General features: G+C 43.6%; 1 protein-coding gene across 4 annotated transcripts in view; it reads left to right on the forward strand.

Moving 5' to 3' along the window:
• Window positions 1-14628, forward strand: part of SPTBN2 (spectrin beta, non-erythrocytic 2) — an 812320-nt gene that overhangs the window by 776946 nt on the left and 20746 nt on the right. For 3 of the 4 annotated variants that reach the window (XM_069207822.1, XM_069207825.1, XM_069207823.1), the window contains 4 exons: window positions 3254-3304; window positions 3640-3878; window positions 6296-6469; window positions 14382-14424. In XM_069207822.1, coding sequence (XP_069063923.1) covers window positions 3254-3304; window positions 3640-3878; window positions 6296-6469; window positions 14382-14424 — 507 coding nt within the window. The remainder of the gene's footprint in view (window positions 1-3253; window positions 3305-3639; window positions 3879-6295; window positions 6470-14381; window positions 14425-14628) is intronic. The other variant, XM_069207824.1, reaches the window with a different exon arrangement.

The following is a 14628-nucleotide window of genomic DNA, read 5'->3' on the forward strand; positions in this document are numbered from 1 at the left end:
AGATGGGCCTTGCAATAGTGAAACACGAATTTGGCAGTATTTCACTTGCGGGACATGTAAAACATACCAGTACATGTCCTACCCTTTAAATACACTGACCCCTGCCCATTGGGCTACCTATGGTCTACCTTAGGGGTGCCCTACATGTATTAAAAGGGGAGGTTTGGGCCGGCAAGTAGGTGTACTTGCCAAGTCGAATTTGCAGTTTAAAAACTGCACACATAGACACTGTAGTGGCCGGCCTAAGACATGTTTATAGGGCTACTCATATGGGTGGCACCATTAGTACTGCAGGCCCACTAGTAGCATTTGATTTACAGGCCCTGGGCACCTCTGGTGCACTTTACTAGGGACTTATTAGTAAATCAAATAGGCCAATCATGGATAAACCAATCATCAATATAATTTAGACAACATGCATATGCACTTTAGCACTGGTTAGCAGTGGTAAAGTGCCCAGAGTCCTAAAGCCAACAAAAACTGGTCAGAAAAAATAGCAGGAAGGAGGCAAAAAGTTTGGGGATGACCTTGCAAAAAAGGGCCAGGTCCAACATCAAGCGATTGTGTGCTTCACTTTTTCCACCATAATTAACATGTCCGTTAAACGGGAATCCTCCTGTAACCACCATTTTCTTATTCTGTCATTTTTACAATGTAGTATAAATTGATTCCTAATGCACTCCTGTTTTCCACCCCAAATTTACATTAGATTGGAGGTTTTCTTAAGTCTGGTAAATACTGCTCAACACTTTCACCTTCCCTTTATTTTTCTCATTCCAAGATGGCACTTTTCCAAAGCCATACTTATGAGAGGAAGATATTGAAAATCTAACTTCTTTACACAATTCCCATACCCATTAAACCAACAAGAGTCGTTCATGGATACCTGATACATTTTCAAACACCTCCTGGCCTTCAGACCCCAGGCATTGCATCATTTTTTCTGCACTGAGATGAGTGCTGCATACACAAACATAATAAGTTAATAATTGTTTCCACTTAAACCATTTCACGTGGCTTTCACCTCGACTAGACTACAAAAATGGAAGTGATGGTTACCTTTTGTATTTTTCCCTTTTTGATGTACTAAAACTGTTTGAACAAACAACGGTCAGATCTATGCTGGTATTCGGTATAATACCCAAAATCTATCCATCCTACCTCCAGTTTTCATCTAATACCCAAATGTTTCCAACCGGATCAGCAGTGTCCAATATGATACCCGACCACACAGCCTCATCTTTTTACCTGCTGCTTGGCATAAAAAGAAATATTTATTCCGTATTACTTCCCTGCTTACTGGGGCAAATTATATCTTTCTTATAAAACGCATTAAACTGCTTTTCAGTCCCAACTTGGCTTAATTTCCTCAGCCATAAAAAGGAACTTGGACTGCTCATCCAGCACTCCTATCCCAGAAAAAACAAGTTTTTCTTTTTTTGAATATTGTGTGCTATTCCTGGACACAGCTCATGATGAATTTTCGACTGAACCATACTCGCTCATGACCAGCAGTGTACATACCTGTCAGACTTACTGCAACAAATAGCCTGAGGGAAAAGTGCTTGGATGTATCTCAGCCACCAGACGTCACTCTGGCAACACTGACGTCCATAGTTGTTCACCTAATGTACCACTCTAAACAGAAACCAAACATTTGGCCCTTTTACAGTAGAAACAGTTCAGCCGTTTTTACTGCATCAGAGTACTTTACCATTAAAAAGTAACATCAGATGTAACACTTTTGGGACCCTACCACTTTATTTCTTGAGTCCCTGACCTAAAATCGTCCATGAAGTAGTAAAGTTGAAGAATGTTTTTTGGAACCCTTAGAGCAGTTTTATTTTCTTTCCAAGATGTTAAATAGTTTGTTTAAAAATATACCCATTTTATCAGTCCTTACGAAAAGGAAAATGTTGGTATTGATGGCTATACCAATTAACGAAGGTTTACATTTGATTCAAGTAAGCTAATAAATTGCTAAGCCTTGTTGATCTGTCTTTACCTTTTACTCTCCAAGCATATGACTTAAATAAAATACATTTTCAGCAAGTTCTAATAAATGTGGGAACATCACTTCCATCTGAAGAAAAGTATTTTAAACACCACTGTCCTGCATGTATTAATATTAGATAAATTACTGTAACAAAGGAATCCATAGACGTCAGGTAGCCCAGGAGTAGCATGCCAAAAAAGACATGCCCCTGTACAGAGTGCTCTCGCAACTCACCCAAACTCCGTGTTGGTTGGTTGTTTGCCTAAGTGCGTCCAACCACCCACATACTACCAAGTTTGTGCATGGCATGTGGGCACATGAAGGCATTTCCATGACAAACTAGCTCAAAATCAAGAACTTCCTAAAGGATCAGACATTAATAGTGCCTGTTCTTTAAAGACACTGGGTGGCCTTTGTTCCTTAGTCTAACCTGACCTCCCAGTGCAGGCCAAAAGCAACATAGAGTATTTTCTATAATAGTGCTTTATTGCATTTCAGTATATCCATCAACATGTAACCAAAGAAAACGGAGACATCAGTGATAGATTGTATCCCGGTAGTGTCACAGCAGTTTACAAAAACCACAAGTACAGATATTAAGACTTAGCTTGGAAAGCAGTAATTTCAAATAACCCCAATGGTGCCCAAATCTGCAATAGATACAAGTGATCGAAGTGTCTCTACTGTGTACAGTTTTATAGGGAATATATATATGGTATCAAAATATGGCTGACAGAAAGGGTTTTGATATTATGCCATGTGTTGGAGGTTGGGGAGTGGTAAGTCTTTAACTTTTGCAATACTCTTTGATTTAAGATGATATTCCGGAATAGGTATTCTCAGTGGTGTAACAAAGGCCCCCACAGCCCGTGCGGTTTGGAGGGCCCCCTGGGCTGCAAGGGCCCCCCTCAGCACAGCACCCTGGCCTGAGAGCTCATGAGTGAGTGCAGAGGGGGGGCTTCCATGTTCTTTGCAGGGGGCCCCCTCCAGTTTTGTTACGCCACTGGGTATTCTACTAAGATCAAGATAACTCTGTTTTTGCTTTGCCGATTTACATTACACCAAACTTGAATCAATATCCTCTTTCGAGGAGTTAGTTGGTAGAAGTCACTGTGACTTATGTATGATTGTTTACGTGCTGCATTAAGTATCTTTGCTGTTTTGGTTGTAGCATGAGTATGACTGTTTCTCTTACATACGTTTTTTTGCAGTGGATTTAGTGTATTTCATTTATGCATCTGTATTTTCTCATCACAGCCCTCTACTGACACGAGGAAACTGGATGATAGCAGTTTATCTGAAGTGCCTGTAAGTTATTTTAGGGTGCTTTTACTTTATTTCGCTAGTTTGCTACATTGCATCTATGACTGTCATTTGCCAGCCTTATGCAGTGTCCTTGAAGGCAAAGCAATCACTTACTACAGCTTGGAGACTTTGGTGGCCAAAATTCAGGCTAAGCTTTTGAGCGTCTCCTCAAAGGGAAATGTGATGGTGTAAAGATGATGCCCCTTTGGCAGAGTTGAAGATTGTGAGGCTAAGCAAGTTGGCATCATTGGCTTTGACTTCATCAATTTAATGTAGATTAGAAAGCAAAGACTGCTGTCACCTTTAAGCAAAGTAATCATATTTTGTTTTTCTTTTAGCCGTTTGAAACATCAGATGCTACAAATGGTACCAGGACGGATATCTTGATCAAGGATGGCAATGGGAGCCCAGCCCCATCACCCAAGAATCGTCCCAAGTCGGATCTGCTCGCCGACACCCCACATTCTGCAACCCTGCCCCTGAGGTCGCCTACTGAGCCATCATCAACAGAGCAAATGGAAGGGATGCTCTGCCGCAAACAGGAGATGGAATCGCAAGCCAAAAAAGCTGCCAACAGGTCAGTGACCTTGCCCACTGTTTCTGGCTTTTCCTCTTGAACTATTTTATCTGCATCCAGGTTTGTTTTCTGACTTCAGGTGCATGGCCAACCTCCTCTATCGCTTTGTTGTGTCACAGTGAGGGAAGTCATTACCATCTGACTAATGGTAATTAGACTTTGATGGCATGACCTGGCAGTTCAAGTCTTCACATCACTCAGCCATGCCTCTAGCCCATACCATGTGCCGATAAATTCAATCCAGTTAACTGTACACTTAGTATTGTTTGATTTGAATATTTTATTTCTCGCATCTTGTTCAGATAACAAAAAGCTTGCAATGTATTTAAAGAGGGCTCTGTGAGTGTGCTCCATCCATCGACGTTCGTTAGTTACTCCCCCACATGTGAATCCCAGGCCAAGAATGAAGACCAAGAGGAGATCAGAAGTACCAGTTCCTGTTTGGTGGTTCTGTTTAGTGGCTTAACCATTATCTGATTTGCTTGTCAAATTCTGCTGTTGGCAATTCTGTTTTTGAATAATTCAGCCGAATACCGTATTTTAATGCATTTATTACGATCCCATTTGTAATGGCTACATTAAAGTGGCATAAAATCATACATTGAACAAAGATGATAAACGGGGTACAAGAGATAAGACATGGGAAGAATCACGTAAAGTTGAGACTTCCTCGGATTACCTGGGTAAATCCTCAGCAATTGTATGAGAAACATCTAAGACGTTGTCCCATTGCAAGCTATAAAAGGATCTCTTTTTAAATTTTCATTAAGTGAAAACAATATACAAGTCTTCACCCCTAAGCTACTTGTATCCTTGGAGGTCAATTGTAAAAGGCATGTTTTTCATTCGTCTTGCTTGAGAAAGTAATAACAATAGAAAAAGTCACTTGGAGGGTAATGTTGATGATCTTTGAGAGGTGCCGTCCGCAAACACATGCTTTCTCTAATGGGTTGGCTTGCTGTTAGGTCAATTTCCTTTTTGCAACCAGAATGATAGCTCCTTAGAATCTTCACAGAGCACCTGGATACTCTGTGTACATACGTGTTCCATAGGTTGACCTGAGAGACAGTTATAGTGTCTGAGGTTTAATGGCTTTAGCAACTCTCTTACGAAGGGGACAACTGTGCTTTCTGAGTGAACACCTGTTATGTATTTTCAAGGGACAGCTGAAGAGTATACCTTTAACATTCTCTCATTTGAACACACTTGAACAGTTCCACAACCTAGCAGCCAGGTCTTAGTTTCTAATTGCTGGATTACACATACGTAATCTGGTGTCTAAAGCACATTTGTGTCAACCGTACTTGTGCATCTCTACGGATGAGGTCAGAGAAGACTAACGTAATATTCATGGATTTGCTGCCTGAGGCTTGTGGCAAAGTAGGTGTTTGGAAACCAGGAGTCATCCTCACCACCCCCTTTGACAACAGTTGTACTCTGAAGGCAGCCTGCACTTCCTCTTGTGTACATGTGGAAGCTAGATCACAAAGGATAAAAAGGACCAAAAACCATTGTCTCTCAACCTCCGTGTCTGCACATATCCAGCCCTACCACTAGTGGTCAGCTAACAGTGCTGACTGTACTTAGTGCTTGCGATTCTCTCAGCTGGAAGACAGGCCTTCCTTCCTACCTGAAACTGCCTGCTCCCCTCTAGCACTCTACTACTACTTACACTTCTTAAAGTCTCCCGTTCCTTACCCTTCACACTCTGCACACCTCTAAAGTATTCCCAACTCCTGAACCGCAAGCCTCCTTTCATTGCCACCAGTGAGGTCTACTGGAAAACTCCTCTAACAAGGATATGCAGACACACAAACACTCCTCATCAGCCGCAGTGCAAATGTGCCAAGTAAATCACTAATGTTATTGGTCACCAAAATCAATTATGTAGCTTGAGGTTGTATCCTTAGGACCCTCTAGCTTTCAGTTTTCTTAAATTGAAACTAACTTTTGTTCACCATTTTATTAACAATACGTACTCAGCGTCATCTCGACTGCATGTGGAGTTGGTGCAATTTAGTGAAACATTTTTGAGAAGCCACTAGAGAAAGCATCTCTATGGCATCTTATACTGAAAACCAGCATTTTGACTCCCCACATTAACTTTGTTCCTCTCCACCCTGCAAAACAGTCCTACGCAAATGTGTCACTATAAGACAGTCTCTGTTACATTTCAGAGGCAAATGTATATGGTAAGCTGTATTTTTCCTGTAAATGCAAGGCTCTTACATTTATTATGTGTTGTGTAAAGGGAGAGTGACTACACGATATATTAACACATGCATGAATCCACGAAGAATGCACGATTCTGACTCTGTGTGCATTAGCAGCCAAGTTTATTATTAGGAGAGATGATAATAATGCAGAACCCATACACCCACAACTTGTTTACTAGTGGCATTTTTATCTCCTTGCAGGTCTTGGCAGAATGTCCACTGTATCTTGCGCAAAAACAGCCTAGGATTCTACAAAGATGCAAAAAGCGCCAGTGCAGGCATCCCTTACCATGGAGAGGTACCAATCAGCCTGGTTGGTGCAACGTGCACAGTAGCCCATGACTACAAGAAGCGGAAACATGTCTTCAAGCTTGGGTGAGAACACCATCTTGAGAATAACTGGAGGTGGGGGGGGGGTGGTTCTGTTGGGATCCAAGTCTTGGTCAAATAATTGAACCTCTCTTGATGTTGTCTTTCTTGATTGCCGGTCACAATGAGTTAGTATGACTTTGACACATTGATCAGATTCTAGCCCAAGTAATATCTGTCCCCACAATCTGCCTCTTCGGCCTGACAGATGCACCCAATCTCATTTTATAAGGATCATTCACCAACTAATAATTAAGGCAGGTGGTTTGGGTTGCTCTCAAATATTGAAAACCCTAGCCTACTCACGGAGGAGTAGGCTGTCTTACAGGATCACTGAGGAGCGGTCACATTCCTGGTCCTTTCGTTGTTTGGTGCAAGCCGCAGAGCATGCCCCCTGCACAAGAATCCTCAAGTTGGTCAATAAGGCTTGGTGATGATCTTCGGCCAAGGGTGGACACTCAGTGCCTTTTTGCTCCGAGCAGGCTGAGTGACTTGGAAAGGGGCAGTGTTAGATTGTGTGGGGCCATCAGAAGAGCTGACCTCTGTTTCTAATCTGCAGACAAGAGCACCATGGAAATCCACCCCTTGAACCTTCAACCCTAGCTGCATCTGGTTTCCCTATCCATCCAGGACGTGCCTGTTTTCCATGATTCCTGCAGCGCTAGCATTCTCCAACCCACTGAAACTGCTAAATCCCCCATGATTAGTGTAGGTGCTAGCTTCTGCCATATGTAGGAGACACATGTTTAATGAACAAGAAGGCCTGCTACAATAATATATTTTTACAAAGTAGTACTAGGTCCAGGCAAGGTATTTGCAGATTTAACTTTTGTGAGTCGCTCCCAGAATTATGTTTTTTGGCATAATCCTGACACATAGTGTTTGAGTTCAGAATATCATCTTTTACCCCCAAAAAAGTAATTTAGCTACAAAAGTGTAGGCCATTCGAAATGGCTCAGGATGACTGACACCAGAAACTCCGATTGCCTACTTTGTGCAGACCATGTTTAGAGTGTCTTCCCCCAGCTGCTTTGAATTATAAGTGATTGTTCTGCAACATAGGTGATCAAAAGATGCAGCTACTCACACAACATGTATCATTATTACTGACATGGGCCAGACAGATATGGTTTTGACACTTGTTGATTGTCTCAAAATGACACTGAAAATTGCCAGCAAAACTCTGTCTCTTGACTGTGACGGTTAACTCACTCATTTAGACTCCAAGTAACTGAACTTGACAGCATTGCTCCTGAAGTCATAGTTTTGGTATTTGTAAAATCCATCAAGATGTATGGAGAATCTGTTGGAGACGGGGAGACAGATACCTGATAATATTAACTCTCCTCTCCTTATGGGGAGAAGTACTCCTGTGCGACTGATTCACAACACTTGAAACAAGAGAAGTTTTAGGATGCAAAAGTGACACGTTACTTGCCTCTGACAATAGTTTTTCAGGTCGAATCTATTGGAGATTCAGAAGAAATATCCATCCTTGTTTCCATGGTGAAGAAGAGTGGTAGTATACGGCATTCTCACCACAGTACCCTACACATTATCCAGGAAAAACAGACTTTAAATTGTGTCTGTAATATGGGTCATCGGGTGTTTTCAATCTGACCATGATACACTTCAACGATAACTTTGCCCAACATATTTTATGTGTTTTTCAGTTAACAGAATGTTTTTTCAGCATGAGTCTTTGTGGGTTCAGATGCTACCGCTTTTATTTTCTACTTCCACTTGTGTGCCTTTGGGATCGACATGATCAGCACCAGTCCAGCACCACTCAAGTACAACAAATCGCATCTATCCAAAATGCTGATCCAACAATCCAAATGGGTCATTAAAAAAATATATATATTAAAACCCGGATCCCTAATTGATCGGCTTTTGAGACTGTCATCCAAAGAAGCGTGTCTGTCCGACTATCCTCACTCACTTATATCACTGCCTGCACAACGCATCCAACCCCAAACATTTCGATGCAGGATCAACAGTTAAATGATGAAGCATCGGTAATAGGTGATACTACAGAAAGTGAATTGAGATGTTTGTAGTGTTGTCCACAGACACTCGTGTTTTCACGATGTTGTATGTTTTAGAAGAAAGTTCAGACTGTAGAAGCCTTTTCATATTTCAAGACACTGCTCATAAATTGGACAATATGCAAGCATTGTTGCTCGTTTACAGCTGGAAGACAGAGAGCCTTGGAAAGGGGGAATCAGGAACTTAGCATTACTGCACTATGAATTAACATAATTTCTTCGCTAGCACACGCTGATAGCTGACTCTTTTGTAGGCAATCATTCTGCAAGGCAAGGAAATGGATGCAGTTATTCCTTTTTACAAAGTCTGGAGATGAGATGCTAGGCCACATCAATTTGTATTGAATCACTAATATCAAAACACCACCCTTCACATTCAGTGCACAAGTTCAGATCTTTTTGCAGATTCTCAGAATGGTAGTTACAAATGGCAAATTTGCCGTTGATTTTCACCTTATGCGAAACAGGCAGCTCTCCTGAGTGGCAAATGGGCAAACTTTAGCCAATATCCTCTTTTCGTTTTCTCTGATTTTGTTGTAGGAGGCTGGCCTGGTGTGTGGTGATTACCTATGGTGTTATCACCTTATACCAGGTCCAGGTATACCCTATTAGTTAAGTGTAGGCAATGTCTAGAAAGCCATTGCTCTCTAGAGGTAGCTGTGGATGAGCAGCAAAGACTTATCTAGGAGACATGCAAAGCTTATGCAATACCACTATTGTCACACAGCGCTATCACACATGAAAGAACCACACAGTGTTACAAAAATAGAGGTACTTTATTATGGTAACACAAATACTAGAATACTATTAGGCAGTCCCCCCAACTGGAGGTAAGTAAACACACTAATTATATACACAATAGCAATCAGTAAATAGCATAAAAAGCAATAAGCATTGGCAAAAGTAATGGAAAATAGTGAGGACCTAAGGGAGAGCCAAACTATATACTAAGAAAGTGGAATGTGAGATACAGTCCCTCACCCAAGGATGTGGAATCGTTAGAGGGGAGCTGGAGGAACTAGGAACCCCAAAGAGGTGAGTATCAGAGTGACCCCCAGCGACCACGAGAGCAGAGGTAAGTATCTGGTTTTCCCCAAACCCAACAGGAGGACTTAGGAAACGAATTGTGCAAGACCCAAACAAGACTGGAAGAACCCAGAGGGGGCTTCTGGCAGAAGAGGACCTGCAAAGGAAGGGAACCAAGTCAGTTCGTGATGAAGGGTCTGGTCGGGGCAGGAGCCGCTACCCACCGTTCTGTGGATGCAGGAACAGGTTGCCGGGGACGAAGAAGACCAGGTGTGCAGCACAGAAGATGAAGAGGAGTTCCTGAATTGATGCAGATGGTGTCCCACATCGCCTGTCGGGTTGCAGTTGGTTAGTGGTGCAGGACAACCACCAACAAACCTTGGCAAATACAAAAAGAAGAAGAAGGCGAGTTGCAAGTCTGAAGAGGACCAGCAAGGCCCAGTGGACTCGACCTAAGGAGGGGAGCTTGGGGTGAACCTCTGCAGTCGGGAGAGACACCCGAAGAGGAGGCAGCCCCCACAGGCAACCCACTGGCAGCAGGCACAGCAGTTGCAGTGAGGCCCACTCAGAACACCTGAAGAGAAGTCCCACATCGCTGAAGCAGCAGAGAGGAGGCTGTGCTTGGCAGGAAGAAGTGCTGGAGGCCGGGGCTACCCGAAGCCTGAAAATCCCTTGGAGGAAGAGCAGTGCACAGGGGTACTGTACTGCAAGGAGAGGCAAGATCTTATCATCTCTTAAGTTGGACAGAGAGGACTAAGGGGGTCACTCCAGACCACCACCTGTGATGCAGGATCCACGCAGTTCCAGAGGAGAGAAGATCCACGCAGCCGATCCTCGTTGCAGTTGGTGCCTTCAGATGCATGGGAGTGACTCCTTCACTCCAAGGACGATTCCTTCTTCTTGGTGCAGGCTGGAGTCTCCTCTACCTCAGAGAATGCACAGCCGGGGAAATGTTGCAGTTGCTGGAAGGAGCCAGAGAAACAATGTTGCAAAGCGGAGTCGCTGTAGTTGCAGATTGTTGGTTCCTGAAGAGTCCAGTTGCGGTTCCATTGGCCAGAAGATGAAGTAAACGTTGCAGAGGAGTCCTGCTGGAATCTTGCACATCGCATCTGAGGACCCACCCAAGAGGGAGACCCTAAATAGCCCAGGAAGGGGGATTGGTCACCTAGCAGAGTGACCACCTATCAGGAGGGGGATGTCCCCTACCTGTCCTGGCCACTGAGATGCTCCAAGAGGCCTTTGTACATTTTAGATTCAAGATGGCAGAACCAAGTGGCCACCTAAAGGAGCTCTGGGCACCACCCCTGGGGTGGTGATGGACAGGGGAGTGGTTTCTCCCCTTTCCTTTGTCCAGTTTCGCACCAGAGCAGAGACCGGGGGTCCCTGGACTGGTGCAAACCAGTTTATGCAAGAAGGGCACCAAATGTGCACTCCAAAGCATTCCAGTGGCTTGGGAAGGCTACCCCTTCCCAGCCATGTCACGCCTGTTTCCAAGGGGAGAGTGTGTTGCCTCCCTCTCCCACAGGAAATCCTTTGTTCTGCCTTCCCCTGCTTGAGCTGTCTGGAGGGTGGCAGCAACGCGGGCTGCTTGCAAAACCCTGGAAGACAAGTAGGAGCAATACTAGAGGGGGGTCCTCTAAGGAGCACCCAGAGTGCATGGAATCATGCAACCAATACTGGCAACAGTATTGGGGTATGATTCTGACATGTTTGATACCAAACATGCCCAGGTTCGGAGTTACCATTATGTCGCTGGACACAGGTGTGTCAAGTACACAGATAAAATGGCTTCCCCGCACTTACGAAGTCCAGTGCAATGAGGCTGGAGTTTGTAGGGGCACCTCTGCTTTTGCAGGGGTGCCCTCACACACAGGGACCTACACCCTGTCCTCTGTGCTAGTAGGGCCTACCATAGGGGTGACTTACTGTGACCTGGTGCAGTTACCTGTAGTGAAAAGAGTGCATGCACCTTTTCAGGCAGGCTGCAATGGCAGGCCTGCCGACACATTTTGCATGGTATCCCATGGGTAGCACAATACCTGCTGCAGCCCATGGGGAACCCCTGCTGCCCCAATGCCCTGGGTACCTAGGTACCATGTACTAGGGACTTATATGGGGGCACCAGTATGCCAATTGTGGGCTGTGCAAAGTCCTAGGCAATTAAAGTTAGAGGGAGAGAGCGCAATTACTGGGGTCTCCTGCCCCCTTCTGACTGCTCTCTTGATGCAAGGTTTCACAGGCAAAGGAGGAGATCGCTGTACTCAGAAATTGGGGTCCCGGACAAAAAAGCGGCCACATTGGTCTTGGTGGAAACTTGTGCTCCCCTTTCTATTTTGCTAGATTTATGTTTTTGGGTGGAATTGGGGAGCGTTGGGGCTCCCGGCATAAACTATTCCTCTAATCATGGCATTATGTAGTGGTCTCATGGCAAGCGTTAAAAATGTTAATCCTCGCTTGAGATTGGCTGCAGAACAGTTCTTTTCGCTTGAATAAATGAACATCAACTTTAAACTTTTCATAAATGATTGGAGATGGGCTTTGTTACTATCAAATGTGCATGGTGATGAAATAAGACTGTTAATGAAAAGGAAGGGGAAGCAGGATTTACTTGGCCACAATTTTATATAGCGCAGAAGGCATTGGAGCGCTTTACAGAGCACTCATTACATTACTCAAGGACACATTCTTTTTTGTGTTTAGGCAGGGAGAGATAGAGATTTGCCCAGAATCACAAAATATTGACCAGACTGAAACTGGGTTTCAAAGGCAGTAGCTCTGGTGTTTATGCTGCATTCTCTCCCTTCAGCACACTGTAGCGGATAAACCTGGCTGTAATCTTTATTATTTTAGGGCCAATTGAAACGCAATGCAGACAGCGTACTGTAAAAAAAAAAAAAATGATTGCGACATGATTGCAGAGTGAGGCTCAGAATAGAGCTATGAAGGTAGTTTGTACCTGCACACAGCTGAGGGCGCTTTCGAAAAGGGTGCTTTCCACTTTAACAAGCTGTACCCATGTGTGCTTAAGAGTGCAGAGTTCTATTAGCACAAGACAGCGGTTCCTCATGATCCTAACACTAATTAACTGTGAAGTCAGATTGTGACATTGAAGGCAGAATTCAAACTTCAACTTCTTGACCATGGAAACAACCATGGACAGTGGGGGGCGGCCATAAAGGAGGCAAGCAAACAATGGTAAGGGGAGGATGGGGTTCTGTGGACAGTAATGGGAGGTCAGAGGGGGCAAACAGCGATGGAGTGCAGGGCTGAAATTAAAAAAAGAAGTATCTCAGTAGTGCGCGCCAGTGGAAAGACACTGGCTGGCAGCCTCTGATCGCAAACCGGACCCACTACTTGGTCCAAGCTGAAGAAGAGAGGAGGTGCATCCTGATAACCTTAAGATTCCTGCTGAACATTGAGAAGCAAAAAAGGGAGAGTGACCGGAGAAGGCTACCAAGGATAAGTAATGGGAAGGCTGTTGGCGGGCTGCAAGCCCCTTTTAAGATATTTTTTTCTTTAAATGCAAAAGATTTCACCACATCATAAGCACTGTGCAGGCAAAACCTGAAAAAAATATTTGAACTAAACACAACACTTCTGGCCCCAACCGCTATATGGCGAGAATGTACAAAGCATGTGAATTTTGAAACGTTTCAAGCTGCAAAACCATATTTACAGGTAAGCAACTGGTTTCCTTTTTCTCACGAACTAAGAAAAGCTAAAATCACCTTGTCTTTACTTCGCACCAAGAAGACCTCTAACTGTCATGATGGAATGCTTGATCTGATACAATGCGCCTGTGTAGGGCAGTAAGTTGCATGTAAATCCACACCAACTGAGGGTGACCTCTCCTGGTCACCCTAACCACATTGTATTTAACATCACAGAAAAAAGTGAAAATCGTTCACTGAACATACATTTTTGCTGGGGTTTCAAAGTAAAGATACACACAGACTCAGAACAATGACTGCTAGCATGTTTGTGATGCTCTGAACTCTAACCAGGAGGGACGTGTGGGAGGCCTGCAGCAGCAGGCCTGCTTAAGATTTTCAAAAGGAGTGAACATTCATTCATGCGGGTATTCTCAAAAGGAAAATCATAGCTGGTGAGTACCGTAAAAAGAGAATCAGCAATGCACAAAAACGAACGGTATGCCCATATAGAGAATCTTCTGCTTGTTAAATCAGACATACTGAAAAAATAGACTGGTTTGTTACCACATTCACTCTTCTCTACAACAGCGTCACCCATCTTATATCAAAGAACTGGGCCCTGATACATATGTATTGGTGATTATTTTGAAAAAATACTACCTATTGATCTTTCATAGGGTTTGCTCTAGTCACTAGGCACTTCCATTGTGGTGTGGTTATTGTAATTGCCCTCCTTATGAGAGCTGTAAAATAATTCACCTAGGAGGAGAAGGTATGACCACTAAAAGAAAGTATTGGAAATGTCTTCTCAGCCTATTTGTGTTAATATGCAATCATGGTAATACTTCACTTGTTACAAAAATGTTGTGTGTCGTGTTTTATCTTGTAAAAAGTGCTCTTCTTTAAGGTGCGTGTGAATCTGCGCTAATGGCCATACTTCATATGGTATAAAAGACTGAAATAGAGGATGGCTTGTGCATCTTAGATTGCCATCTGGATTGAGCAGAACATCTGCCTCTAATTGCTTTGAAGCCACTGCATTTTATGGGTGTGTATTCTTCCCTGCTTCTGTTTGACGCTGTGTCATTTTCAACACCCAAATAACAGAACTGTCTTAGTGGTGCTATGTTAATTGTTTGTGCCTTTCTCCGGGTGACCAGGGCTAATATTTTGTTCTCTTTTTTTTAATAGCTTGACAGATGGGAAGGAGTATTTGTTCCAAGCAAAGGATGAGGTAAGCTTACTTGCATACATCGCTCCTTCTGTATGTTTGCCCTGCGCTACTAATAAGTACAAATGAATTGAGTTCACTATGCTGCCTACAAGGGTTGTGTCACATAAAGGCAATTATAGCCCAGTGTCCCTCTTTCCTCTACAAATCCAAGGGTTTCTGTTTATCTAGAGAGTAATTTGAGACTGTACCTGAATCTGCAGTGGA

The sequence above is a fragment of the Pleurodeles waltl genome, chromosome 9 (genome assembly GCF_031143425.1).
Source record: "Pleurodeles waltl isolate 20211129_DDA chromosome 9, aPleWal1.hap1.20221129, whole genome shotgun sequence".
Taxonomy (NCBI): domain Eukaryota; kingdom Metazoa; phylum Chordata; class Amphibia; order Caudata; family Salamandridae; genus Pleurodeles; species Pleurodeles waltl.